Here is a 26,150-nt window from a genome sequence, read left to right on the forward strand (position 1 = left end):
GAAATAGTCCTCTCTGCTCGCTCTTGTTCACAGCAGATGTAAAAAAAAAGTAAGGGGGGGGGGGGCAGCTAAAGATCTAGATAGTATAATACTACTAACAGCATTTCCTTTTGAATAAACCTTGTTATTGTGCCTAGAGGATGGTCTAAATAATCGCAATGCTTTCTGGGGTGTTTCTAAAATAGTCTTTAGTTTTAATGTTTTTGTTTTTTAATTATTTATTGTGGTTTTAGTTGTAGAAATAACTAAGATCCTCGGATGTTATTTGTTGTTTGACCCTATGGTAGTAACTCTGACTCAACACTCATTTCCATTTTAAAGTTGTTGTTTTTTTAAATTAGGTCTTCTTAATAAACCAACCCTGCTGGGTCAGATTAGGTGAGTGTTGGGAAATAGAGGTTAGACTTTGTGGATGGACAATGATAGAATGGACAATACAATAGAATAAAATAGAAATAGAATAGAATCTAATAGAATAGAATGCTTTATTGTCACCATACAGATGCCATCAGATTAAGATGCATCTGGTGACATAATAACTAAAAGGCAATGGTATAATAATTTATTTGTTCACATTTATTCATTTAAAATTATCTAGCAGAATTAAAATACACATTTGCCTTGTGTATTACTTTTTAAAAACGTTTAATCTAAATAGAAAGACGTTTGTGTCAGAGATAGTTTTATAAATGATAATTGATTAGAATTAGTATTCATTAGAATCGTTCAGTATTCAGAGTAAACCTCCATTGACCATTTAAAATTTGTGTTTACCTTGGATGTGTTCTTATAAAAATAATGATAACAATCTTCAGTAACTTGTGTCAAAAATGTAAAATTTATTTAATAGGTCACCGACTCAACGTTTTTTTTCCTTTCGGCGCTTCAAACAATAAAGTTTTTTTTTTCTGGGAGGCGTCGGCGCATGCTCTGGTGACGTCACTGTAGTAAACGGTCAAACACCCGTATGTAGCTTTGTGTCCGGTGGAAACATGTCGGTAAGGAGAGAACCCAGTGGAGGAACTGCGGCGTCGGTGAAATGCACACCTGACACGCGAGCTGAGCGCTAAAAAGTCACGACAAACGGTGGGAGTTTCGTGGACGTTTTTGGGGGCTGCGCCATCACAACAGAGAGGGTCGGTGGAGGACGAATGGAAGGATAAAAGAAGACATCCGTGGCTAAGTTGATCTGACTGACTGAAGACTCGCTGGCAGGTGAACGGACGCAGAGGGAAAAAAGGGGTCAGCGTGTGCTCTCATCAAGACGGAGCTTTTCTTCGCTAGGGGATGTTATCCGTGCTATCGTATGGTAGACTGGTAGCCAGGGCTGTCCTGGGCGGACTCTCTCAGACTGACGGTCGGGACTACAGCCTGATCACCGCCAGTTATGGCTTCGGCAAAGACTTTCGGAAAGGTATCCTCAAGAAAGGGATGTGCTATGGGGATGACGCCTGCTTCATAGCGCGGCACCGGACTGCTGATGTTTTAGGTAAGGTCTTGTTCACAGATTCTCCATTTCAAGGGTGACCTTCAGCGATCTGGGTCTGCACGTGTACCGATCACTCGTATGAAAACACAACTGCCTCTCCCCCCCTCTTTTACACATGCCAAACTTTTCCAGTCTGCGGCTTTACGTGTCATTCTCTGCATTTATACTACTTTTTTTAATACTTTGAACAATATATGGCACAAAAACGCTCACAAACATATACATTTAAAGGTGAATTGCAGGTGTTTTGGTTTAAAACACATGTGACCTTTCACCTAAATAAACCAAAACAAGTAAAACTGCACGTGCAGGAAATATACAGAGGTCACACAAGGTTTGAAGATGCGTAAAAAATAAAATTACAAAGGAATGGGCCTGGAATGCAAACGCTAAATCGTCTTGGATTGAACACTACAATGTCTTGCAAAGGTCAGAATGGTTGGGTATGGAGGCAGCCATGTTGCTAGCACCTAGCTTAGTCAAATCCTGCTGCTTTGTCCCAAACCAGCCGGCATGTGGAGAAAGCGGTCAGTCTGTGAAAACACGTGGCTGGGGGCACGGTTCTGGCTTTTCAGACAGGTGTGGGGCTCAAAGAGGACCGCACATACTGAAAAAATCTATTTGTCCTCGAAGCTTATATCATGTACAATGAAGGCTGATTGTTGGAAAAACGGGGGTTATTTTAATATTTTTTAATTTTATTTTTAGACTGGGGTTTGGTTCATCCTGGCAGCTTTGATTCTAAGTAACAGATTTATTTAGGAAATTTCCAGGAATTTTTCAGTTTCATAAATGGGTTTATTTTCGTTGATATGTTACAATGTTGATATCATAAACCTGGTTGTTAGCTGTGCTCTGTGGCTGTTACAATCCAATAGGTTTTTCCACCTACAGCTGTTTTGTATCCTGCATGCTGGCATGTTGATGCCTTTTCCTCTGACTGCTCTTAGCTTGTCATATTCATTTTTCTTTGTTATTAAAGAAATGCAAATCAACAACACTTCTGAATATTTATGCTGATTGCAAATGTTAACTCATGGTTCTGATGTGGTCGGGACATTTTTACTATAATTTTTTAATATTTAATTGGATTTCCTATCTTATGCGGTTTTATATAACCATATACATTTGTATCATTCTACTTATTTATATGATATTGCTTCTAATAGTGCATACATATGTGTTTTTAATACAGTCAAATTCAGTCACTGCTTATTATTTTATCTCACATGTTTGAATCCTGACTAAATTATTCAACAATCAAACCTATAATTCAAATTTTTATTTTATTTTAAAGTTACACACATGACAGTTTTTGATAGTTATTTTGATGGGAAAAGCTGGAATGAACTATAACCCTGTTTTCATTTTTTTCTTGATAAATGACTGAATAGTTTGTATTTAAACTATTTTCTTTGTTTAAATATGTACCAAGGAGTATTTGTCTTAAAAACAGAGTTTTTTTGGTTGGTAAAAATGACCACTTGATAAGATTTGAATTTCTACTTTCTCCATCAGGTGTCGCGGATGGTGTAGGCGGCTGGCGGGACTATGGTGTTGATCCGTCTCAGTTCTCTGCCACGTTAATGAGGACCTGTGAACGGCTGGTAAAGGAAGGACGCTTCACTCCGAGCCACCCGGTGGGCATTCTGACCTCTGGCTACTATGAACTTCTGCAGAACAAAGTCCCATTACTAGGTGAGGACAGAAAGTAAGACCCGTGTAAACCGGAAGTGTATAGAAACGGCACTCAGCAAATGTGAAATAGGACTTAAAAACACATACAACACAATGATCCAGTACAGCTTTACTGCATCTTTACAACATATTTGTATTTTTTACCTGTATGTGCACCTATTTAAGCTTTTTAACACAATCACTGTGGCTTTTTTTCCATAATAGAAATGCATGTATCTTCTAGGGTTTGGTAAAATACTGTCAGTAAGTCAACTGTGATCATGGAGGCAAAACAGTCTGCTTATGGGAGACATTCATTGGTGGGTTTACGTGCACAGCGGTGCAGCCGGATTCCATAGCTTCACTAACTTTCATGCAGTTGATGCTCATTGATGTCTTCAAAGAATATGCGTAAAAAGAAAAGAACAAAAAAACAACAACTCCATAATCTATGGGTAAAAATTTGGCTTCAGGTCACACACTCAGGCTTACTGACTGAGCATGGAAAAGCTTAGTTGGTTCTTTGTTCAATGAATAATATGATTTCAAAGAACAAATGTTCAAAAAAATGAACCACAAAGCAGGCAATGAACAGTAGTCCAGCCATTTAAAATGGAAAACGAAAGAACAGGGTATTCGAATTGACCCAATAAAAAGATTGATTTTGTTTTGCCTTTTCATTGTTCTGCCCTACTGTTTGGCAAGTTATAGTGAAGTAGTAACCCTACAGGTGCAGAGATCTTTATTGGAGGAGCGTGTGCTAAACTTGTGACCTTGATCACATTTCTTCTGAGGCTCAGTATCTCCAGCCAAGAGTCTGCAGGCTCTCAATGGCTGCAGCAATATTTTCCAAAGGCCCCAATTATATTTTGGGAAACTACGAGAAGGTCAGTTCTTGACTGCTCTCACTCAAGGTTACAATGACTCCAGATAACTAGTCCGTGGGGAACAAGACAGATCTAATGCCCTGCAGCCTTTTTTTCTTCTCACACCAGGACATGTTAAGATTATGAATATATTAATCACTATGGGAATAAATGGTAAAATGTATTTATACATTCAGAGGCTTGCTTCATGGGGCGTTGATTTGCATAAACAACAAACTGTTTTTTGTGAATCCATGTGTGTTTTACCGTTTCATGCCTCATTTCTAGGCAGCAGCACGGCCTGCATTGTGGTTCTGGATCGTAGGAGTCACCGGCTACACACCTGTAACCTTGGAGACTCGGGCTTCCTGGTGGTACGAGGTGGAGAGGTGGTCCATCGCTCAGATGAGCAGCAGCACTATTTTAACACGCCCTTCCAGCTTTCCATTGCTCCCCCTGGAACTGAGGGAGTGGTCCTCAGCGACAGGTCAGCAGCTCACACCCATTTCATTTTGATTAGTTCAAGCAACAAATATTCGTCTAAATGACCACTTTTTAATTTAAAAAAGAAAAATTATGTTCTTTAAGCAGATGACAAACGCTCCTAAAATGGTCAAAAATATTTTGCCCTGGAAATGAACAGTTGAAAGTTGTTAGGAATGTAAAGCTGTTGCTGTTCCTTTAACAAAACTGCAGTTCCTCATTCTGTTGTGGATTAGCAACAACCACAGATGACGTCTGGGTCACCTCAACAGTATTTTCAAATTCTTTTTCACATTCTAGGTCACAATCTCTCCCCTCTTAAATTGTATTACTGAAAATAGTAAAAAATAAACCAAACATAGGAATGTATTTTTGATAAGATTTCAATTCTAACACGTACATATGTGGAAGGTGGAGGAGCTCTTACAGCTCATTTAGGGGTGAAGATTAGCCCATAAAAAACCCAGGATAGTTTTTTTATGCTTTAAATGAGCTAAAGTGCATTTGGCATACAACTTTGTAATGCAAAATAGTATTTTTATTCTGCATTCTTTACTTGAATCTTATTTTCTAAAAATATTTACTCTTTAAGTTTTGTTTTGGCCTCAAAGAAACATAAATATAAGAGAGATTTTTTTTTTTTTAGCTTGTCTGCTGGATTATAAAATGGATGAATGTGATCAAGCATCAGCATTTTCCTCTCATGACTACGATTTGCATCTTTAATCTGTTTTCCCGCCCACATTGATATCCTAGTGTTAGATATTTAGCAGTACATATTTACTTTAACTTTGCAAAAATGCCTTTTTTTCCAGGCAAAGGTTAATCCAAGCAGGATCCTATTTATAAAGCTATCCACTCTGCAGAGTGATGAAAGTCCACAACATACCTCAGTCACAGTTTGAAGCTTTTCTGGCAGCTTTGGATTATGACAATGATGGAAAAGCTGAATATTAAGAAAAAATGTCTTACTTTATGTTTTGCATAAAAAGTAATCATACAGTTTTTCAATAGCAAAATAATTGTAGTATAAGAAAACATGTCTTAGTGACTATAATTTTTTTTTCTTAAAGGAATTTTTAGTAAGACAATTATTCTTACCCTATTGGCAGATTAAAAATTTTTTTTTTTTTTAAGAATTTGTGTCTTATTTCTAGGCGACCTGTTTTTGCAGTGAACTTGATCAAACAGACATGTGACATTTGTAGCATATTTTTTGCTTTTTTTCACTGTATTCCACTTAAACAAAGAAGGCAAATGGTAGACCAGAAGTGTCTGTCTCTTTCAAGATGAGATTTATGCCGCTTTCATGTCTGTCACTTTAAAAAAAGACCAGCAAGAGAAGTGGGGAACATGGGGTTCCTGGGAAATAAAACTTGAGTCCTGGTGTCGGTGCGTAACAGGGCCTCCCTGCAGACGGAAAGAACACGATGACCAGGTCGCGTTTTGAGAGAGCTGCCAAATTACACTCCTCCACCACATGCACCATTACATTTTGATTACTCAGCTCTGTGACTATTTACATTTTTCACCACCACCTCAAAGTTCGTCTTGCTCAGCTGCTTCTTTCCACACCCTGACTGCCTCTTGTTTTGTCCCTTCCAGCCCTGAAGCAGCTGACAACTCCTCTTTTGACGTCCAACTCGGCGACATCATCTTAACGGCAACAGATGGCCTTTTTGACAACATGCCAGATTACATGATTCTTCAAGAGCTCAAAAAACTCAAGGTGCCACTTCTAGATTGCACCCTGTAATGCACGTGTGATTAAAATCTGTGTGTCGGATTGTAACGCCAGTCGTTTTTGCTCCTGTCAGACGTCCAACTATGACAGCGTCCTGCAGACTGCTCAGAGCATTGCGAAACAAGCTCACGACCTTGCCTACGATCCCAACTATATGTCCCCTTTTGCACAGTTTGCCTGTGACAATGGCTTGAATGTAAGAGGTGAGGAAACCTTCAGTTATCCTAATTTAGAAGGTATGTGATTACATGTATGGGTTAGAGTGAACACCTTTCTCACTTCTTGTTCTTCTTCTCTGCAGGAGGGAAACCGGATGATATCACAGTGCTGCTGTCCATTGTGGCTGAATACACTGATTAAGTGTGTGTGTGCATGAGTGTGTTTTCTTTGGAGCTGATTCATTCTTCCCATCTGCCAGAGTCTTCCGTTTTATGTCTTCGCAACGTGAACTGCAGGCCAGCAGAGGATGCTCGCCGTCACAAGTCACACTCCTTGTAGAGTTTAGTTTTCTTCCACTGCTTTTATAGCTGGAGAGGTGGTGGGAAGCCAGGTCGCCTTTCATGTTGACCATGATGGGGGACGGCGGGCTGAGGAACGCTTTTCAGGTCGACATGTCTCACTTTATGGCATCTTTCACTTTTTGGTTATGTAATAAGGCAGCCTGGGAGAATTTGAATGTGTAAGTAAGCCAGGGATTTTGGACACCTAACTGATGAGCAGTAGAGCCGGTTATAGGGTGTGTCGCTTCAAATGTTTTTATGCTTAAAGTTCAAATCAAAGGCAGAGATTTAGACTCAGGATGGGAATAACAGATGCTTCCAAAAGAGAATAAAATGGGATTTTGGGGGCATAACAATGTGAGGAAATGTTTTGGAAAAAAAAAAAATCTGTAAAGACAGAGTTCAAATATCCAAGAGTTTAAGTGAAGGTTAATTGGGTTAGCTTTGGGAAATTTTTAGGTGCGCACATCTTTATAAGTTGTACATATTTCTACGTTTTTAAAGGTAATTTGCAGGCTTTTTTTCTGTTTGCAAGCAGTTTTGTTATGTCAAAGACAAACACTGATCCATGCACGTGTTTTGTTTTTCTCGTATACATGGGGATGTCAATGTGAGCTGCATCACCTTCCAGTAGATAAAATGAACAAGCAGGGCGTGTTCCTGCATCACACGTGCAGCAGGAAATATGTGAATTTGTGTGTGAGGTACGAGTGAAACGTTAGTGGAATGAGCATTGTCTTTTTCTGTCCTCATGAAGCTAAAATTAGCATCTGGGAATGCTTAAAATGGAAATGATAGGTCAAAAAAAGTCAAATGTATATTTTTTTTAACTTGTTTTTTGTCTTTCTGTAAAGTAATCCATAAAGTTGAGAGTGACAAGAAGATTGCGTTAGAATCAGATGTACTTTAGGTTTTCATTTGTCGTCTGTTCTCAATGTCTCTTTTGGCATTTGTTTGCTGCTTTTCTTCAAATTCAAATGTCTTTATAGAGCTCAAATGTTGTGATTTACATGTATATAAGGTGGTGTTTATGTGTGCAAATGTGAGTGCAGGATTTTGCAAAACTATATTATTCAAAAGAAAGGAAAAAGTAAAATGCTGTTTTGTTCACAGTAGTCTGTAGCTACGTTTCTGCATACGTTCATCACAGTTTAAGAGCTTTGGCACCAAAGACACAATTGTAATTCAGTTTGCTTCGTTCACTCAAATCACACGGCAAAATGACATCTGTGATCTCTTACGGACCTTAAAATGTGTCTGAAGGGCATTCATCTACTTTTAGGTTACATGTCATTGGTTATCTGTTAGCGTAAGACAAGTAACCAAAGAAGGAAAGCCATATTCATGCACATGATTCGGGTATTGCTCTGTAAAACACACTGCAGCTTGTTGAATCCATGCTTTCACAATTGAAATCATCCACCACATATACTGACAACTTCATAATCCATTTGTCCTTTCTGTTGAAACGAGCAGTTGAATCCTATTTTGAAAATGTAGTGATCAGTTCAAATGTCGCAGGTCTTCCTTCATGACAAAATGTAAAGGTTATTTGAGCGTCACTCACCGGACTCTGCATTGTTTGTTTTCGCACGTCTTGTGTCTTATCTCCATGGCTTATTCTCTGACATTTGGAGTCTGTTCTCGTCTTTTCTTTCTTCTGAGGGTGAGCACAGTTTCCGCCTTAAAAACTAGACTCATAATCAAGAGGCCTTTCCTGTTATTTCGAGCCTGTCACATCAGTTGTGCTGCAGAGCATTAGATTCCCCGACATCCCTCTCATTTATCTCATGTTACGCCGTTTCAAAGGTGCTTCTGCAGTCTGAAATGATTGTCCAGTCTACAATGTAACAATGCAGGTCTGATTTCTGTAAATACGTTTTGAAATATATGTACATTATTTAAATAAAGAATCTAGTATTTATACTAAATATGATTGTCTATGCTGCACTCTTTGATATTTAAATAGATGATCAGCAAGTTTAAAAGTTTTCTAAAATATTAGTATAAAATTAAATAAAAATATTCAAAAAGAATTTATTACTTATCTAATAGTGAAATAAAACTGCAGTTTTCAGGTTAATTGCTTGATAAAAGTGACCAATTTATCTACAGTGTTTTTGTGCAAATTACTGTACATTTTGTTATGTTTATTTTAATACTTTTTAGTCCCCAACATTGTAACCTCTTGACTACTCTTGTCCACTCACTTCTTTTTTTTTAAAATATCCATAAAAACCACAATTCCCAGAGGGCCTTGCCCCTTCACGTTTGGAATCTGAAAAGCCCCAATTGCCCTCTAGACATTAAGAGGTTAATTCAGGAGTATGCAGTAGTTGGGAGATATTCAGGGTTAGAAATACCCTCTACACCGGTCAAATTTCCATTCCTGGAAATCAGGAGGATATCTGGCTTTAGCAGAAAGTAGTCTATTTAAGTGTACTTCAGTATATTTAGTCTATACTAAAAGTATGGCAGTATACTTGAAGTTGACTTCCTATATCTGTATATATGTTCCGATTTATTCTGAAGAAGTATTCAGTCAGTAGACCTCCACCACTATACTATACGCACATGGTAAGTACTAGTATACTTGTACAACTGGGTATCGGGACGAGTATAGCAAGTATACTACAGGCCATATATTTAACGTGTTTCAATTTACTCTGAAGAAGTATTAAGTTCGTATACTTCCAATACTATATGTAAATGATCTGTTTAGCATACTTTTTAAGTTCATACTTATACTAAAGCTTAAAAAAACCTTCAAATGTACTACTTTTTGCTAAGGGTGAACTAAACAGTGTTTAGACGGAACACAATAACCTAAAGCAAAAAATGAGTTAAATATTTTAAAAATAAAATGTATATTTGCTAAAAGCCATAGTATAATTAGAGATATAAACGAGGTTAACTCTAGTACAAACATTAAATAAAAACAAAATCTGTATCACATCTGGTCACGTGACCCACTGGTTTCTGTGGTGACCACAAGAATGGGGAAATTTCTTGCAGTAGGTGGCAGAATGGAGCCAGCAGATGCCATGGATGTTTGTTTACTATCCTGCTTCAGGGCAGGCGGTCTCTCTTCCTTGTAGCAGGCAGCTAACCTTCGTTCCTGCTGACAGCAGACTTCTTCTGGCCGGATTTGTGTTCGCCCGTGTCAGCTGACGTTAGCATGGGAGCTAACACTTAGATTTCGTGGTGAATTTGCGTTTGTTATCGTTGTGTATGTTGTTGTAGGGTTCGTCCTGTCAAAACGGATACCCCTTTTTTTTAAGCCGGAACACAATGAGATAAAAATAACATTGTTGAGGAAAGCAACATTCTGAGCTGCTGTGTTAGCTAGCGGCTAAAGGAACGGGTCTACATGCAAAGACTTTTGAAAAACAGTTTGCGGCTGTGCAGAGCGGAATGTTTTTTATTCTTTAGGTTGTGAGAACTTTCGGTGGACGGTCTCTCTGTCAGCTACCATAAATGCTGATTCAATGGCAAAAACCGAGCAGGGCAATGGACTCGAGATGCGTGGCGGTCCCCAGAAGTTGACAGAAAACGGGAACGCCGGTTCTTCGGCCCCTGACCCAGAGGTGAACGGAAACGTCACCGAGGACAAGCAGGTGGACAAGTACGGGTTCATAGGAGGCGCACAGCAGACCTCCGGAGAGCTGTAAGTGGACTAAAACAACGTTTGTTGTGTCATCTTTCTGATTTCAAGACGATCAGGTGACTGTCTGTCTCAGTGTCTGTCTTCTTCCGTGTCAGATTCTCGCCTAACGTGATGTAATCTTTAATTTTAAAGTGTATGCCTTATTGACCCCCCCCCCCCATTATATAATGAGCAGCAAAAAGGGGGAGTTTCTATCCTATAAAAAGTTGAATGGGGCCAAACTGCAGGCCATGGGGATGTCAAAGTTTTCTTTTACAACTGCACATACAGGTCTTCCTGAAGCCAAGGTGTGTCCACCTGCGGCCTCCCGCCCACAGGCATCCATCACCTCCACCCTGCTTCTGTTGTTTCGCCTCTATTTCGTAAATAACCTAAAAAAGAACCACAAAAACTTAGATCAATCAGTTGTCGTCAAATTAAAAGAAAGGTGATGACCTTTTAGTTATTGGCACAGGCCTTATTTATTCGATTCCCAGACTTTCTTTTTTTTTAAATTAAATATATTTGTTGTTTCAAATGAGTAACTTCCTATACTGCAAACTAAATAAAGTAATGAATAAATGTATGTGCCACCAAAGCCAATGTTATTTAAGCCCATGTGTACTCAGCCCCACTGTGGGGTGCAGGTAGAATATCAGGGATGGGGAGGGGCAGCGGGTGTCCCTCCGAGCCCCTAAAACGCTTCCAAAACCAGTTCATCTATCCATAGATCTATATTCTCCTTTGATCTATTTAATAGAGTTTCATATTGAAGACTCTTCCTGACACTAGCATCTGCCTTTACCGGGCTTGGGACGGGCACAAGCAGGACACTAGTTTGTTTGTTTCTGGAAAATTGTACAGCCATGACTGCATTAAAAAATGTGTTTGAACACGTTCATTTTTAAAGTCAAATATATTACACTGGACTGTACAGGAAGTGTTTGTGTCACTATGTGAGAACAAAAATTCTCATTTTTAACACTAGTTAAGGATCTTTGCTGTGTAGTGCTGCAGTGAAGTGAATCAGGCCAAAGTTCCCACAGCTTCCTGTTTTCTTTATAAAACTCTGCTGATGGCATCTGTTCTGCGGCTTTGTTGCACCGTTTATTTTGGGGGGCGGGTTTCTGCTTGAACTAGGCAAGGATGAGCCTCATTCTGACTGATGTGACTATGTGGTGTTTGTCTACATATATTTGGTTCTTTATGTCGACAGAACTGAAAAACTTCCCATTGAGGTTTTGAGGCAGCGAGAAGCAAAATGGCTGGAGATGCTCAACAGCTGGGACAAATGGATGGCCAAAAATCACAAGAAGGTCTGCTTTAAAAAAAAAAAAACTCAGACCTATCTCTTTTAGTTACTTTTTCTGTTTTAAAAGTAGCTGTTTTTGTGTAAATTTACAGATAAAGGAGCGTTGTCAGAAAGGGATCCCCCCATCTCTCCGGGGTCGGGCCTGGCTCTACCTCACCGGGGGCAAAGTGAAAAGAGAGCAGAACAAGGGAAAGTTTGAGGTGAGGCATGAAAATATAGTATTTTTTTATTAAGTTTGACCCCTTTTTTATTGATAACTTCAAGCATTAACCTCACCTGCTCATGAAAACTATAAGAGGAGCTACAATTAAAAGTAAAAAAAGCCCCAATGTGTCGGTGTGTCATAGAAACGATGCGTTTAGTTTCTGTGCTCGTCATGAAATCACCAGTCTGTTTTATTCTCAAAATCTTAAAAGCATCACAAGTTCTCCTTCTTGTTAAAATGAACTCCCCTGAATCCGTGTAATCATTACTCTTTCTCTCAGAGTGAACCATTAATGCAAGTTTTAGACGGATCCTTATCTCCTCGCTATCGGACTACAACTGTTGTAGTCCTAAAAGAAATTAAGGCAAAAAAGAGGGGAAAACAAATTAAAATGAAAAACAAAAAACAATATATCACAAAACAAAAAAAATCACAAAAAGCAAAAAAAAATATATGTATATATAGATAAATCTTCTAAAAAGAAAGTCATAAATCCATTTGATTGACCACACCCACAGTGTGAGCGTCCTGGTCACCCACAGACTTTGCTGCTTTCTGCCCAAAGTTATCGTCGAGATTGACTCACAAACAAAAATAAACTGTTCATACTGGTCAATATTGAAGATTTCCCCAACATCTTGCTCTGTAATGTTTGTCGTGACGAACACATAAACAAATCGGATCATGTCTATGACACGGACACTTTGGAGCTTTTCAAAAATTTGAACAAAAAAAACGTTTTTTTTTTGTATTAATGGAAAATTCTTCCATTCCTTTTCCTGTCAAATTGTTTATTGCTTAGATAATTTTTGACATTAAGTAAGTAAACATTTGTGTGGGAAAAAAAAACCTCAGAGCTAATTAATATTAATAATAAAAAGATGATCAAATCTGCAAGTTAGAAATTGCAGCTGAAAATATTCATTTTTTGAGTCAAACTCAGCTACATTTTTCGATTTAGGGTTAAATTGTGTAGGAATAAATGCAGAATTTTAGCCTGCCACCAAAGCTGAGCAGAGTTGTGTGTTTTAGGAGTTAGACAACAAGCCTGGAGATCCAAACTGGGTTGATGTCATTGAGCGAGACCTTCATCGACAATTCCCCTTTCACGAAATGTTTGCAGCAAGAGGCGGTCATGGGTACATGCAGTCCTTTGAAGAGCTGTTGTTTCAATTCCTGTGTAGCAGTGGTGAGTGGGTCCTGAAGGCGGTTTGTTGAATGTTTTCGTCTGCAGGCAGCAGGACCTGTTTCGAGTGCTGAAGGCTTACACCCTGCATCGGCCAGAAGAGGGTTATTGTCAGGCTCAGGCTCCCATTGCTGCCGTGCTGCTGATGCATATGCCAGCTGAGGTGATGATTCAGCTGTTCATGATCTCATCCTAAGTAGTCTAACGTGTTATTCCCTAACTCACCATGGCTCTTTTTACATCCGCTATCTTCCATCTGACGCTTTCACTTCAAGCCACAGTCTAATAGGGTTTTTTCTTGGTTTTATTTTTTTGTCTTCATCTCTTAGGATGCATTTTGGGTTCTTGTTCAAATCTGCGAGAAATATCTTCCTGGATACTACAGCAAAGAGTTGGTACGTCATGGGAAGAGGTCGCAAACATTAAAATGTAATCATGCACGCTAAGTAAGCTTGTCATCCAAATACATTTTTTTAATGAAGCTTTGGCTTCATTTTAGTGCCTCAACATTTATTCAACAGGCCGGTGTGTCAAAGTTGTCGGGCGAGTACGCCTTGCTCAACATAGAGTGGCCTAAAAACAAACGATAATCAGATTAGGCAAAGAGATAGGAGACTATTCTCTGGCTGGTGGCTGCTATTACATCTCTCCTCAACAGGAGGCAATCCAGCTGGATGGGGAGATCTTGAATGCTCTGCTTCGAAAGGTGTCTCCTGTTGCCCATCGTCATCTGAAGAATCAAAAGCTGGATCCTATCCTGTATATGACTGAGTGGTTCATGTGTGCCTTTTCTCGGACTCTGCCGTGGGCGGCAGTGCTGCGAGTCTGGGATATGTTCCTGTGTGAGGGTGAGGCAACACACAGCCCCTACAGAAATGAGATAAAAGAACTTCAGGCTCTAATCAAGCAGAGAACAATCTGATGTTGGGTTCAGAAAAGTAGTCCTAACTAGCCTTTTTATTTAAGGAAAAAGATGTTAAATAGCAAGCCAACAATTTAGTCATTCGTTCATCTTCTAAAGCCGTTTTGTCCCTTTCGGGGTCACGGGGTGGCTGGAGCCTATCCCAGCCACTCGTGGGTGAAGGCAGGGGACATCCTGGACAGGTTGCCAGTCTGTCGCAGGGCCACAAATTCCAAATCCATGCAGACTCACATTCACACCGGGGGACAATTTAGAGTAACCGATTAACCCATGAAGCATGTTTTTCGCACGGTGTCCCCAGAGAAAACCCACACATGCACAGAGAGAACATGTAAACTCCACACAGAAAGGTCCCCTGATGGTGTTCTGGTTCAGGTCCCCCAACCGGGACTTGAACCAGGGGCCATCCCCCTAACGACCGCACCACTGTTTTGTTTTGTCCATGAAAATGCTGGATTTAAGAATTGATGTTTTGAAATGAGAATGGAAACTATTAAAAAAAATGTTCCAAACAACAATAAAACAAAATAATCTAACAATTACACAAACATTTTTAAAATATATTATTTTTTATTATGTTGTTAAACAAAAATAAATGGAATTACTGGACATCTTTTCTTTCATTTTCCTTATTATAACAAGAAAAAATATAGCAACTTTGTTGTTAGTAAGGACAAGGATTTTTATTTAAATTGCACTTTTGTCTTTAACAATAGTACCTACTCTTATGGCAAATGGGAACCTAATATTAAAAATAAGGGATTGAAAAGCATCAAATTGTCTTAAATCTGTAGCTAATGGGTTTACTTTTTTTTTTTGGGGGGGGGGGGGGTGTACTGCATCAATGCATTATAGTCACCAAAGAAGAAGAAAATGCTGTCATTAAGTTGTAAACTGGTTTTACATAAATTCTTACCAGGTTCTAATTAGATTATGTGCAAAAGAAATGAGAATATATATATTAGATAATACCTTATGACATGATTCCAGCCTCCAAAATCAAGATCTAAAAGTTCATGTAATTGTTCTCAATATCCTAATTTACACTGAACATTCTCATCATCACAACAGGGTTCTAATCAGATGCATGTTGTCATATGTGGCGCTCTTTTTAGGAGTGAAGATACTCTTCAGAGTGGGCCTGGTTCTGCTCAAATGCACGCTAGGATCCCAAGAAAAACTGAAGGCCTGCCAAGGTTTCTATGAGACCCTGGAATTGCTCCGGACAATAAAGCCCCAGTACATGAATGAGGGATTCTTGGTCCATGAGGTACAGTAAAAGCAGTTACGTTTGTGTGTTTCTCTTCATTCCTCCAAGGCTGTGGAAAAATGATTTAAAAAATGAAAACTCTTGATTTCAGATCATAGAGCTGTCAGTGTCAGAGAAAGACATAGAGAAGGAACATCTCGCTCAACTGCGGCGCTGGAAGGAGAACCACGGAGAGCTGACTTGTAAGTCCCCTCCAAGGATGCATGGTGCAAAGGCCATAATGGCTGCCGAGCCACCCAGCCGACTGGATCTGAGACAGAAACCCACCATCATCGTGGAGTCCCCCCTAGCGTCCAAAACAGAGGGGTTTCGAGAAGAGGAAACCAGAAAAATCAGAAAGACTGTACAGGCCAATGACCCTCCAACAGCTGTGCCACCTAAAGAATTCGCTGATACTTACCAAACTCACAGCCAACCCGTGCCATTACTGAAACCTACCACCTTACAGGTGTCCAAAGATAGCCTGAGTAGTGAAGAACACGACACGTACCTTTAGGGGGCCAACGTTTGCATCCGTTTACAAACACAAATCATTCCATGCTGACACATATTAGCAGGAAACTTTACAGGTTTTGTGTGTCAGCATTCACTACGTAGCTGGGAACTTCACATTTAATTTAATAACACTCCACTTCCATTATCCAAGCTGCTGCCGAGTATGAGAGTGATTTGGACCTTCTGATGAGAATGTAGTCATAAAAATTGACAATGAATTTGTGTGAAGCTTTGAAAATTTCATCTCAACACATCCATGTATCCATCCAAGGTCTTGCGAGGACATAGGTGAGTTTTCAGTAGATTGACTGATGCATAGATTTTAGAGCAGCTACCACCTCCTCCTGCATTTCCCTTTTGCAAAGGAGAGCTAGTTTGGATTTAGATTTACTTTGTCACTACAGATAAGCTTTTTTTCTAGTGCACCTTCAAATAGCAGTCTTCCGTTTGCCTTTATTATCCACTACATTTGTCTCAAAGGGTTTGTCATTCTCGCACATTACGGTTAGTGCTCCACCAGAAGCATGTCATTACCATCTTCGAACACAAGGGGGCGATCTGACATTACTATTATTATTATTATTCTGCTTGTGCCATAACCAGGTGGAGAAAATAAACTGACATTTAGAGAATGAAGGAGTAAATTGTAAGGATATTTTTGCCATTAAGCCAAAGATTTGTAATTCATATTTTGAGTAAATGTATATGGAAGTATAATCGCTTGTTACTGATTGTTTTCAACTTGAAAAATGAAAGAGTTTATATATTTTTGTTGATGGAAATTTGAAGGATGATTATGCTGCTTTTGTAAAATCAAAAATAAAGGTTTTTGGTTACTTTGAGTAGAAAAAAAGAAAATTATATCACAAAACTAATACAAAAATCTACAAACCCAACATGAAGTTAAAGTCTTCTTCAGCTATGAGCTTAAGCGGTTCTCAGACTGGACAATACTTAAAGTGTAAATAAAAGGGAAGTGAACCATAAACCTTTGATATACATGTATATTCTGAATATTGGTCTTCATGATGCAAAAAAACAAGTTACAAAAGGAAGCTTTACTGTCCATGAAACTGTCATAAACAAATCCTGTTGCAGCTACAAGCTGGAATCTTTTAATCTTCTCTTTTTTTAATCTAAATGTTGTGGAAACGGTAGAAATCCACATTAAAGTGCATAAGCTAAATTCTCCATGTTCTTATCCATGCATATTGTTAAATCTGCAGATTTATTCAATTAAATAAGTTTTTTATAATATTGCAGCGTGAAGAGCAGCAATTTAGGAAATTTAGATATGATACTTTTTATCAGCACTGTTTTAAATACCTAGAAACCTCAGATGGTTAATTAAATAACACATGTCAAAAAAGCCAATATTCGGCAGTCTTAAATGCCAGAAAGGGAATTTACATATGGCATATATAGAGATGTATTAAAATATTTATAATGTATAACATTCAGTTAAGATTGGGACAGCTTATTCTACGGTTGGTTCTCTTGGGTTCCATGTTTCTACAGTGGCCTCAAAGGACAAACTCCAAATTTGCTCAAAGATTTTCTCATTAATAAAGTTCCTCCCATGCACCTGCTTGGAAAGATTCATACTTTCTCAATTTCACTGCAAGATTTCATTGAATCCTATCGGCGTTTACTTAACACGTAGTTTGTGCTCAAGAAGTCAAGCATTTACTAATTATAAAAAGTTTCAACATGTGTACAGTACACAACCCAAATTTTGAATTTAATCGTTTCAACGTAGAAAGTGTAGATTTTAACCCTACATAACCATTCAAATCATATTCAATAGACACATTTCCAAGACTCCTATCTCATTATCATGAAGAGAAAACCTAAGTGCGTAACTTGGTCTGTGATTTTTGCCTTGTAGTTCATCATCTTTCCACTAGGGGCAGGAGAAGGGCTTTTCCTATTTATTTCAAAATGGCTACTTCCATGAAATGTCAAAAACAGTTTTGGCAGGAAAGGTTTTATCAATTTTCAAAATTTAATCTTGAGAATAACTCATCTATTGTTATTCATTTTTAAAGAACTACTAGTTGTATAGAAAAAAATGCTAAATTTGTTAATTCTTGTTTATAATACATTTACACCATGTTAACCCCTGTGCTATCTTAGGCACTTTGACATTGGAAGTTGAGTCATCTGGACCCCACTAGACAGTGCGCTGAACCTTTTTTCTTCAATGATTTGTGATCTTCACTGGTGTCCATGGATTACATGAAATCTTTCCACCTTTATCCACCTTTGTCATGGTAGGGAGAACACGTCAATGCAAGGGTGGGGTCACCTGGACCCCATAGTATAGTACAAGGGTTAAAAATGTCTGGATCAAATTTGAGACGGTGTGTGAACAAGGTATCTTTTGTCCCGAACACTAATGTCAATAATTTTCCATCTTAAACTAACATTATTGTGGAAAAAACCCAACGGATCATGATTATAGTATATATCGAATAAAAAAATGATATTGTAACATATTTCAAGGATTTTGTTATGAGTTAAAAAAAAAAACACCTTTCCGGTCACTTTTTTTTTAATCAATACTTTGATGTAATGGGCTTTCAGGTTTAAAAGCCTAAAAACAATTTGACCATAGCATATTTGTAGTTTTCAGAAGTTGAAAACACTATTTATGTCTTTGCCTCCAGAAGAAACAAAATGAGACGAGGAGAAGGGCAGCACAGACGAGGGCGAACATTTGAATACACCCTGTGTTATCATTCAGCACCCTCGCCACCGCCTGCCCTCCCTCACCCTCGCAGCAGCACACTTCCTTGGACACCTGTTTCTGCAGCTCTTTCAGCTCTTTGAGGAATTTGCATCTCAAATAGGGTAAATTCCCACAGCACCTTCTAAAGTGTCTCATGCAGCCATTGGCCTTTGGTGTTTGAATGGAGTCCTCTGGGTGCATACAGGCCTCCTTATTCTGCCCCCCCCCCCCCCCCCCCCCCAGCAAAATTCAGCTGTCCTCCAAGAACATGACAGCCTAGAACCTTCTCAACATTCCAGTTCAACCAGTCTGGAAAAATTCAAGACTGATGGAGATTATCTTTATGTAATGTTTACCCTCCTCACGTTAATGGTGCTCTATGTTTAGTGCTTTCAAGGAGTAACAGAAGTCTTTCATTAAGCATTCTCAACAATCAGATAAGATTGTAAACATCGTCAATGTCGTGTTGAAGCTCCTCCCAAGGAGTCATTTGTGGGGGGGTTTCACCCGATAACTGTCATCATGACGTCTTTACGTTTGTCCCTCCTCATCTTATTTCGTCAGTCATATGTAAACAATGTAAGCTTGTCTGTCAATTCTAAGCCCAACTTCACCCCCTCACCTCCATTAAACCCTTTCCCTGCCCCCCACCTGACTGTCTTCTGTTGTGAATGATGCGACTTATGCCCAAACTGAGAGGCGGGTGTCCCGTGTGACCGTCTTTGTGGCTAATCTGCAGAAAAGGAGACGTGACCCAGACGCGACCTCATGACCGCTCTTTAGAAAAGAACTGAGCAAACTTTTTTTGTACTTTGAGATATTGCTGGGTTTCAGAGCATCATCTTACTCTTTCTTTTTTTTTAATTAAAATTTAAAGTAAAAATAAATAGGGTAATGGAAATTCACTACAGACCTTCTAGCAGACAAATGCTTCAAAAAATTGTTAAACAAAACACACCAAGGGCTGTCTTGGCCAAAACTTTACATAGTGACCAAATCCTGATTCAAGTTTGCCAAATGAAGAATATTTAGTACATCCATAGTTGAATCAATGTGCAACTGTTGAACCTGAATTTATTTGATGCAAGTGTGTAGATTTCTTAAAAATGTTATTTAAAACAAGCAAAAGATCCATCAAAGCTTAGTTAAATTTTCGCATTTTAATAATTTAAAAATTTCAAAAATTCAACATCGTTTTTTTATGACCACATTTTCTTAGGTGTTATAATTTGGTGATCTCTTCAGCTTACCAAAACAAAATGTACACTTTTAATGTACATAACACCAAAAGTTTTGCCTTTTTTAAAAAAAAAATGTGTAGTGCCCATAAATGTGTATGTGAACAAATACTTCACATACCATATTTGTTTATGCACTTCCCCCTCATAAGAGGGTGGAGGTGGATGATCTCACAATGCCATATGTGGGAAGCGTCTGGGAGATTACAGTCTGGCATCATGGGCTGTAAAGCTTCTCAAAGATTTTTGGTGACGAGGACTGAGAGTCTGCAGCTTTATCCCCCACCTGCCACAATCCCCCCACCCCCAATTATGCCTTTAACCCAATGGGCCAATTTGGAGACATAAAGGTCAGGTCTCAGAAAGCAAAATCTCAGTAGAAGGATGTTTTATGGATTTTGTCTGATTTATGTTTATAGGGTTCTAAAGAACTACAGACGTTAGTCAAGACAGTGGAAGGTGTTCATACAATTGAGGGTGAATGAACGTGCTACAGTACATCTGTAAAATGACCTTACTGATGGAATTAAATATATATAAGTAAAATTCTTCAGAGGAGCAACACTGTGCAGAAGGGATGTGGGATTTTTGCTTAAAAAAGGATTCAAACTGTTGCAAAAACTAGGGATGGATTGGGTTTGTACAAAATTAAACACAAAAAGCACAAAATTCTGTGCTTGATCCATTGGTTTTTTTTAACTCTTCTTATTAATAGAATTATAAATTCTGTTGAAATTAAATAAACTTGATTAAACTTTTAAACAAGAACATAAATTTGTGGAGGGAGCAGCACAGCATGTAGGTTACACCCACGAAAAATTGTTTAAATAACTGCCAGTATTGAACATCTTATGCCATTGATTTATGTTTGGTGGTTTGGATGATTAAAGGTTGAAGAAGCAGAGACATATTCTCATTTAGCAATCAATTCATCTGACAAACAGGAGCATCAGCAAGAATATATATGCTAACTATGGGAACGCCACTAATCTTACCGCTTTGCATTGTTGATGAGTAATGTTGTTTATCCATCAATGAAGATGCCGTCCCATCCCATCCCATCGCCTCCAACAGGTGATGTTATTCTAAGAGTGGAGCAAACAGCATCTGTCATCCTCAATGCGTTTCTCCACATTTTAACTTCATAATCTAGAATCCGGATTCACTGAACAGAACTTTCCTGTCAGTGTTCTGATTTTAGTGGACATGATGTCAAAACTGTTGTAGACGTCTGACAGTGGAGAGGCGTCACAGAAGACCTCCGGAAAGCCATAGTTTTAGCCGAGTCTGTCCCTGACCCATTAGGCAGGGACGCATTCGTCCTGAAAATCTCTTGAAGGCAAATAACAAGATAGTTGCAACGTGCATTGGAATTGTGGCTCATCAATTCAGAACTTATAACAAGAGTATAAAAACTTATAAAAAGAGTGGATTTAGTCCCTGTGAGAGCTCAGATTTTTTCTCACCGTTCAGTTGTAAGAAGTTATAGGTTTAATGTCAAGAAAAGCAGTTGGAGAGGGGAGAGCGTGGAAGTTTTGAACTGTGTTTGCTGGACAGATGGAGCTGGGTGTCCTCAGAAATATGACGAAGGGCTGGAGGCAGAAGGTTTTGAGGTGGATGAACTAAGTAAAATCCAGTGGAGGTGGGGGGTGTCAATGATGCCAACGGAAGATGATCTATTCAGGAGGACAGAGGGAGAGGTGGTGTCAGAAGTTACACTTAAATTGAGAAGCAGTGGGTAGTTGAACAACAGGTGTCATTATGAAGTCTTTATGTAATCCTGAAATGGGTGCAGCTCTGAATAGCTTATTTTTCTTAGATCTGTCATTTTCCATCAGATAAGACTTAAAAGATAGTTTCTCTTATCTTCTTTTCCCCTTGATGAATTGCTTTTTTCACATCTGTTGCTTGAGATCAGATAAGACTGAAAGACCTTTTTTTCAGTTTCTTTTATTCTCTTTAGTCTTTTTTTCATGTCTCTCACCAATTATTACTATATAAGCAGAAAAAAGTATTCATTTAATGTTTACTGTTCCCTTATAAGCTGTTTTACACAACTCCATGTGTGTATTAATGAAACACATGCTGGTCGAATCCTTCATTCTCTGTCTTGTTTCTCAAGACTCACCCACATGTTTACCGGATGTTTCTGCCACCAAATTCCCGATTCAAATGAATGAATCTCTAACAGGCCTCTGCAGAGCAGAGCTTGGAGTTATGGAGCAGAGAAACATGTAAAACATGCAGGGCAAACAGCAACCCATGCAGACATAACAGAGACAGTGCAGCGCTGGAAGTTACATTCAATTTCTGCTTGTTTACTCAGCACTGCTTCACTTCTGCAACTAGTTCTGTACAAAAATGCAACAGATGTAGAAGGACGTGTAAAGTTCATCAACGATGGTGTAATTAACACATGCATGATGTAAAGCCCACAAGTTCAACAGACTTTTTTTAGCATCTGGGCTGCACTCTCATCTTAATTTTTTAATTCAGGCTATCATAGACTACATGTTCCAGCTTCTGTTGTGTAAATAATGGTTAGAAACTGCTTTGATTGCTCATACTGTACATGCTACAGAACTAATGTTGCCTATGTTTTCTGAAAGAACGCCCAAAAACGAACAAAGTATTTTCTGGAGTCTGTTCTGGAGAGAAATAATTGTGTGTGAACAAAGTTTTTCTCAGACCTTGAGATATTCCTGTTTGCAGCCTCCCTGTGTTCGGAGAGCATCTTTGATGAAAAGTTTCAAGTAGCAGAGCTGCACGTGTGGGACAGGAAGCCGAGTGGAAGGTGTCAGGGGTCAGACAGATGCTTCGCTTAGTGGACGGTCGACAGGAAGTGTGGAACTTCTTTTATGGTTCTTCCCAGGGTTAACAGTAGCTCTGGCCCTAATGATCTCAGATCCCTCAGCTTTTTGGACACTAGGTTATGATTTGTAATGGGATATGACACTGAACACCTGTTTTTCTTCCAGCCAGGGACTACCCAATCATTTTTAGATCAAATTCCCATCTGTATGTCACATGAGTCATAATAAACTTGATTTATGTTTGTCACAAAAAGAACAAAAGGATACAAAACAGAAACTGATGATTCAGAAGGTGACTTATGAAAAGCTTTTCAACACAAAAGGACTTCTGTAATTTATCCAAAATAAAATACTATCTCAATAAAAGAATAATCAATTTTTTTTTTATGTTGGCAACAACATTTTAAAACATTACCTCTTGTAGGTATTTTACTCATGATTGTGACGCAACTGAAGTTGGTGAGTCTTCATATCAGTCACGGATCTTGAAAGGATTTCAGCGGCCCCTTCTTCTGTTTCAGTTTGATGTGAAATGCCTGTTCAAGTTCAGCCAGTTTTATGATCTTATATAATGTTCTAACATAATTTCTATCTATAGTAAAGAAGAAAACCATGTCTGTAATTAGCCTAATTTTTTTAAATCTTGGCTTTAAGTCTCATGCTTTACATCGGCCTAAGCAACGATAATTCAAGCAACCACTTTCCATGAAAAAGTCTATGTAAACTGTTGAGTTCAAAACGCTCATGTTCATGTAAGTTTTAATTCTCATTGCAAATTAAACTAGGTCTAGCTTCCACCAATCAGGGACTTGGGTTTGGTAGTGGCATATGGTTAGCTTCCTTTTTAATTTGTGGGAGTGTCAACCGTTTGAAAATTCGTCATGGAGGAGAAATGAACAATTGTGGTTTGTGCCCGGACGGTTTTATGATAGAAAAATCCTGGTGCAAAATTCGTGAGATTTTTACCAGACATTTGACACCAAGCGTCTTCCGACTGTAGGTACATGCACTTGTATCAGTTAGCGACAGTCCAGTGTAAACACCATATGCCAAAAGCGCTTTTAAACACCGGCGTTAAGCATGTTCTTGAACACGCGACACATGCCCGGGATGAATGTGTTAGTTGCTTGTCATTTCAGCAGATTACATTTATTTTTTAACAGTAAGGTTCATGTGCCACGGAAGATTGCAGGTTCGATTCCCACCTTGCCTGCAGTGTTATCCATCAGTGGGTGAATGTGTGTGTGAACGGGTGAATGGGACTGTGACTGTAAAGGGCTTTGGGCCTTCAAAGAAAGTAGAAAAACGCTATATAAGGACATGCCATTTACCATTTACCATTTAAACTGGAGCATATTTATCTGGTCGAGTAAAAGTGCTCGAGTTTGTAGCAGACAGGCTCCCATTGTCATTGCAAGTGTTTGAACATGTTTTAATAAGGAAGTGTACGGAAAAAAAAACTCTGATTGCTTTTCACTTCTTCCGGCCTCTCTTGTTTTTTTAACCCTTGTGCTGTCCTAGGCACTTTAACATTGGGAGTTGGGTCATCTAGACCCACAAGACCTTTATTTTTCAATGATTTGTGATCTTCACTGGTGTCCATGGATTACATGAAATCTTTCCACCTTTATCCACCTTTGTCATGGTAGGGATAACACGACAAAGTAAGGGTGGGGTCATCTAAGATAGCACAAGGGTTATGTGCTTTTGTCATTTAGCATGCTCAAAGAGACAAATATGCTCAAAATCTGAGCACATATCAGAGCTAAAATAGATCTTCAGCGTGGACAGTGTGACATTGGAATTTGATAATCATACAGTGTTATTTAAGTCGTAAAGTGCAGAAGAAGAGACGAGTAAAAACTGTACTCCATTCTATCTAAAGTATACTATTCCACATTTTCTGGGTGTTTCAATGCTCCTTTAAGGGCTAAAATCCACAAACTTAGCATCCCACTTCTTTAAAATGCAGTCAACAAAAAAGGGGATGGCTAACAACTACCAGTAACTTGATATTGCCATGAAATAAAACTCAAGTTGGTTTATTTTGCAAGTGGGTTATTTTAAAATCTGCATCAAGCTAATTATAATAAGCAGTTGTTACCAGGCAGTCCCTCGGAAAGTTTTTCAGCTTTACGCTTTTAAGAAAAAGAAAAGACCCCCACAGTCTCTCTTTACAAATGTTGCTTTTGAATGCAGTTGTGATACATGTGGGCTTTATATTTTTGATAATCACAAATAAAAAATAAAATAAAACCATTGCTTTAGGTAATGATGTAAATTAAAATCCACAAAAAGAAGAACGTACTTGCACTCAAAAACTGTCTGTGTGGCTTTTCACCATGCACATATGTAATAACCTTTACTCTGTCGCATGTTTTAGTTTTAATAATAATAAATCTGTTGCATTCAAAGAATTCTAACCTCTATTAGTACATATATTTCTGGAGAATTTGTGAACTTTTATTCCCTATAGTAATTTTAAATAATTCATCTTTATGCTTAGCACCAAATCTACATTTGATTCACAGTTGCAAACTTTTTTTTACAGTGCAAAGGATCAAAATAACAAATAATCTTTTTTTTTTTTTTTTTTTTACAGCAGTGAGCCCAAAATGAGTAAGTTGTAAACCTATTCTTGCCGTGAGGGTGTATTACCGTGCAGACTTGTGTTCCATGACAAGACGTATGTCTTCTAAAATTCCCCTGGCAGTGTTTGTGCTACGTGTTTATCTCCTCAGTGGGGATGTTTGCTAATTCGTTTCTGCTGTGTTAATGGTGTTTTGCACTAATTTGTATTGATCTGAAGTCACATCCTGCCATTGTTGAGTCACATCCCCACTGTCCCCTCTCTTCCTGACAATCTCGTCTTCTCTTTCCTCAGCAAGGAAACTGGGAGCTCGGGGAGGATACACAACTGGAGGGTAGTGCCGTGAGTGTGTGCGTGGGACAGATAGAGTGCTGCTAAGACCTGATAACACACTGATATTAATGGCAGGCAGAAGAAGTGTGAGTGGCTTTGGATAACACAACAGAAGCATTATCCAGAAGGGCACTGAGAAGAGAAGCCACTCTGTGCTTACAGCCAAGATCTGGAGCTGATTCATCATTTAGTTCACACTTTACGGTTTATTTATTTATCTCCAACAATAACCCAAACAACTGCCTTCTTATTTTATGCAAACCTGCAGCTTTTTAAAGAAGAACTTTAGAATTTGTCTACGGGGATATTGCAGATGCTACATGCTAGTGGCTTAACTGCAACAAACAAATTTTTATCTACCATTATGAGAAGTAACATTACCATGCAAGACGGTTAGACTTGTAACCTCACATTATCCACCCCCAGAAGTAAAAATATATATACTGTATAGGTACACTATAAATATATTTTATTGCTTTGAACAAGTATGTCTCCAAAATGCTGTTTAACTTCTCTAACAGAAAAGTAAAGCGCTCCAATGAAAATGTGGTAGCCAGTGTGTTAAAAATGTAAACTTGCTCCTGAAAGTAATTAAATGCAGAGAAATAAACAATTATTTTGTCTTTGAATAAGTTATTTTTGTCTTTTTC

General features: G+C 38.6%; 2 protein-coding genes across 8 annotated transcripts; both read left to right on the forward strand.

Annotated features, from left to right (window-relative positions):
• Positions 1 to 944: 944 nt before the first annotated feature.
• On the forward strand, positions 945 to 8,690 carry LOC101169795 (protein phosphatase PTC7 homolog). The gene is made up of 6 exons (XM_004074797.4): positions 945 to 1,489; positions 3,008 to 3,187; positions 4,321 to 4,519; positions 6,121 to 6,244; positions 6,333 to 6,462; positions 6,561 to 8,690. The coding sequence occupies exons 1-6, from the start codon at positions 1,288 to 1,290 to the stop codon at positions 6,617 to 6,619; spliced, it is 894 nt and encodes a 297-aa protein (XP_004074845.1). The 5' UTR covers positions 945 to 1,287; the 3' UTR covers positions 6,620 to 8,690.
• A 1,035-nt stretch (positions 8,691 to 9,725) lies between these two features.
• On the forward strand, positions 9,726 to 26,136 carry tbc1d10a (TBC1 domain family member 10A). Of its 7 annotated transcripts, XM_023960717.1 has the most exons (12): positions 9,726 to 10,426; positions 11,622 to 11,721; positions 11,810 to 11,917; positions 12,955 to 13,061; positions 13,157 to 13,271; positions 13,438 to 13,503; positions 13,767 to 13,956; positions 15,146 to 15,300; positions 15,392 to 15,482; positions 16,067 to 16,083; positions 25,180 to 25,196; positions 25,462 to 26,136. In XM_023960717.1, the coding sequence occupies exons 1-10, from the start codon at positions 10,248 to 10,250 to the stop codon at positions 16,081 to 16,083; spliced, it is 1,128 nt and encodes a 375-aa protein (XP_023816485.1). In that variant the 5' UTR covers positions 9,726 to 10,247; the 3' UTR covers positions 25,180 to 25,196; positions 25,462 to 26,136. The 7 variants fall into 7 exon arrangements, 6 of the variants coding, with proteins under 6 accessions (XP_023816485.1, XP_023816483.1, XP_023816484.1 ...); XR_002291347.2 differs by lacking the exons at positions 16,067 to 16,083; positions 25,180 to 25,196 and adding an exon at positions 18,465 to 18,648; XM_023960715.1 differs by lacking the exon at positions 25,180 to 25,196.
• Positions 26,137 to 26,150: the final 14 nt, after the last annotated feature.

The sequence above is a fragment of the Oryzias latipes genome, chromosome 12 (genome assembly GCF_002234675.1).
Source record: "Oryzias latipes chromosome 12, ASM223467v1".
NCBI classification, from domain to species: domain Eukaryota; kingdom Metazoa; phylum Chordata; class Actinopteri; order Beloniformes; family Adrianichthyidae; genus Oryzias; species Oryzias latipes.

Bases quoted from the DNA above. Each gene is read 5' to 3' on its own strand.
- LOC101169795 (XM_004074797.4), top strand. From the start codon at position 1,288: ATGTTATCCGTGCTATCGTATGGTAGACTGGTAGCCAGGGCTGTCCTG. The intron at 3,188-4,320 runs GTGAGGACAGAA...CCTCATTTCTAG, and splicing joins GAACAAAGTCCCATTACTAG to GCAGCAGCACGGCCTGCATT. The intron at 6,245-6,332 runs GTGCCACTTCTA...TGCTCCTGTCAG, and splicing joins AAGAGCTCAAAAAACTCAAG to ACGTCCAACTATGACAGCGT.
- tbc1d10a (XM_011481844.3), top strand. From the start codon at position 10,248: ATGGCAAAAACCGAGCAGGGCAATGGACTCGAGATGCGTGGCGGTCCC. The intron at 11,722-11,809 runs GTCTGCTTTAAA...GTAAATTTACAG, and splicing joins TGGCCAAAAATCACAAGAAG to ATAAAGGAGCGTTGTCAGAA. The intron at 13,062-13,156 runs GTACATGCAGTC...TTTCGTCTGCAG, and splicing joins GCAGCAAGAGGCGGTCATGG to GCAGCAGGACCTGTTTCGAG.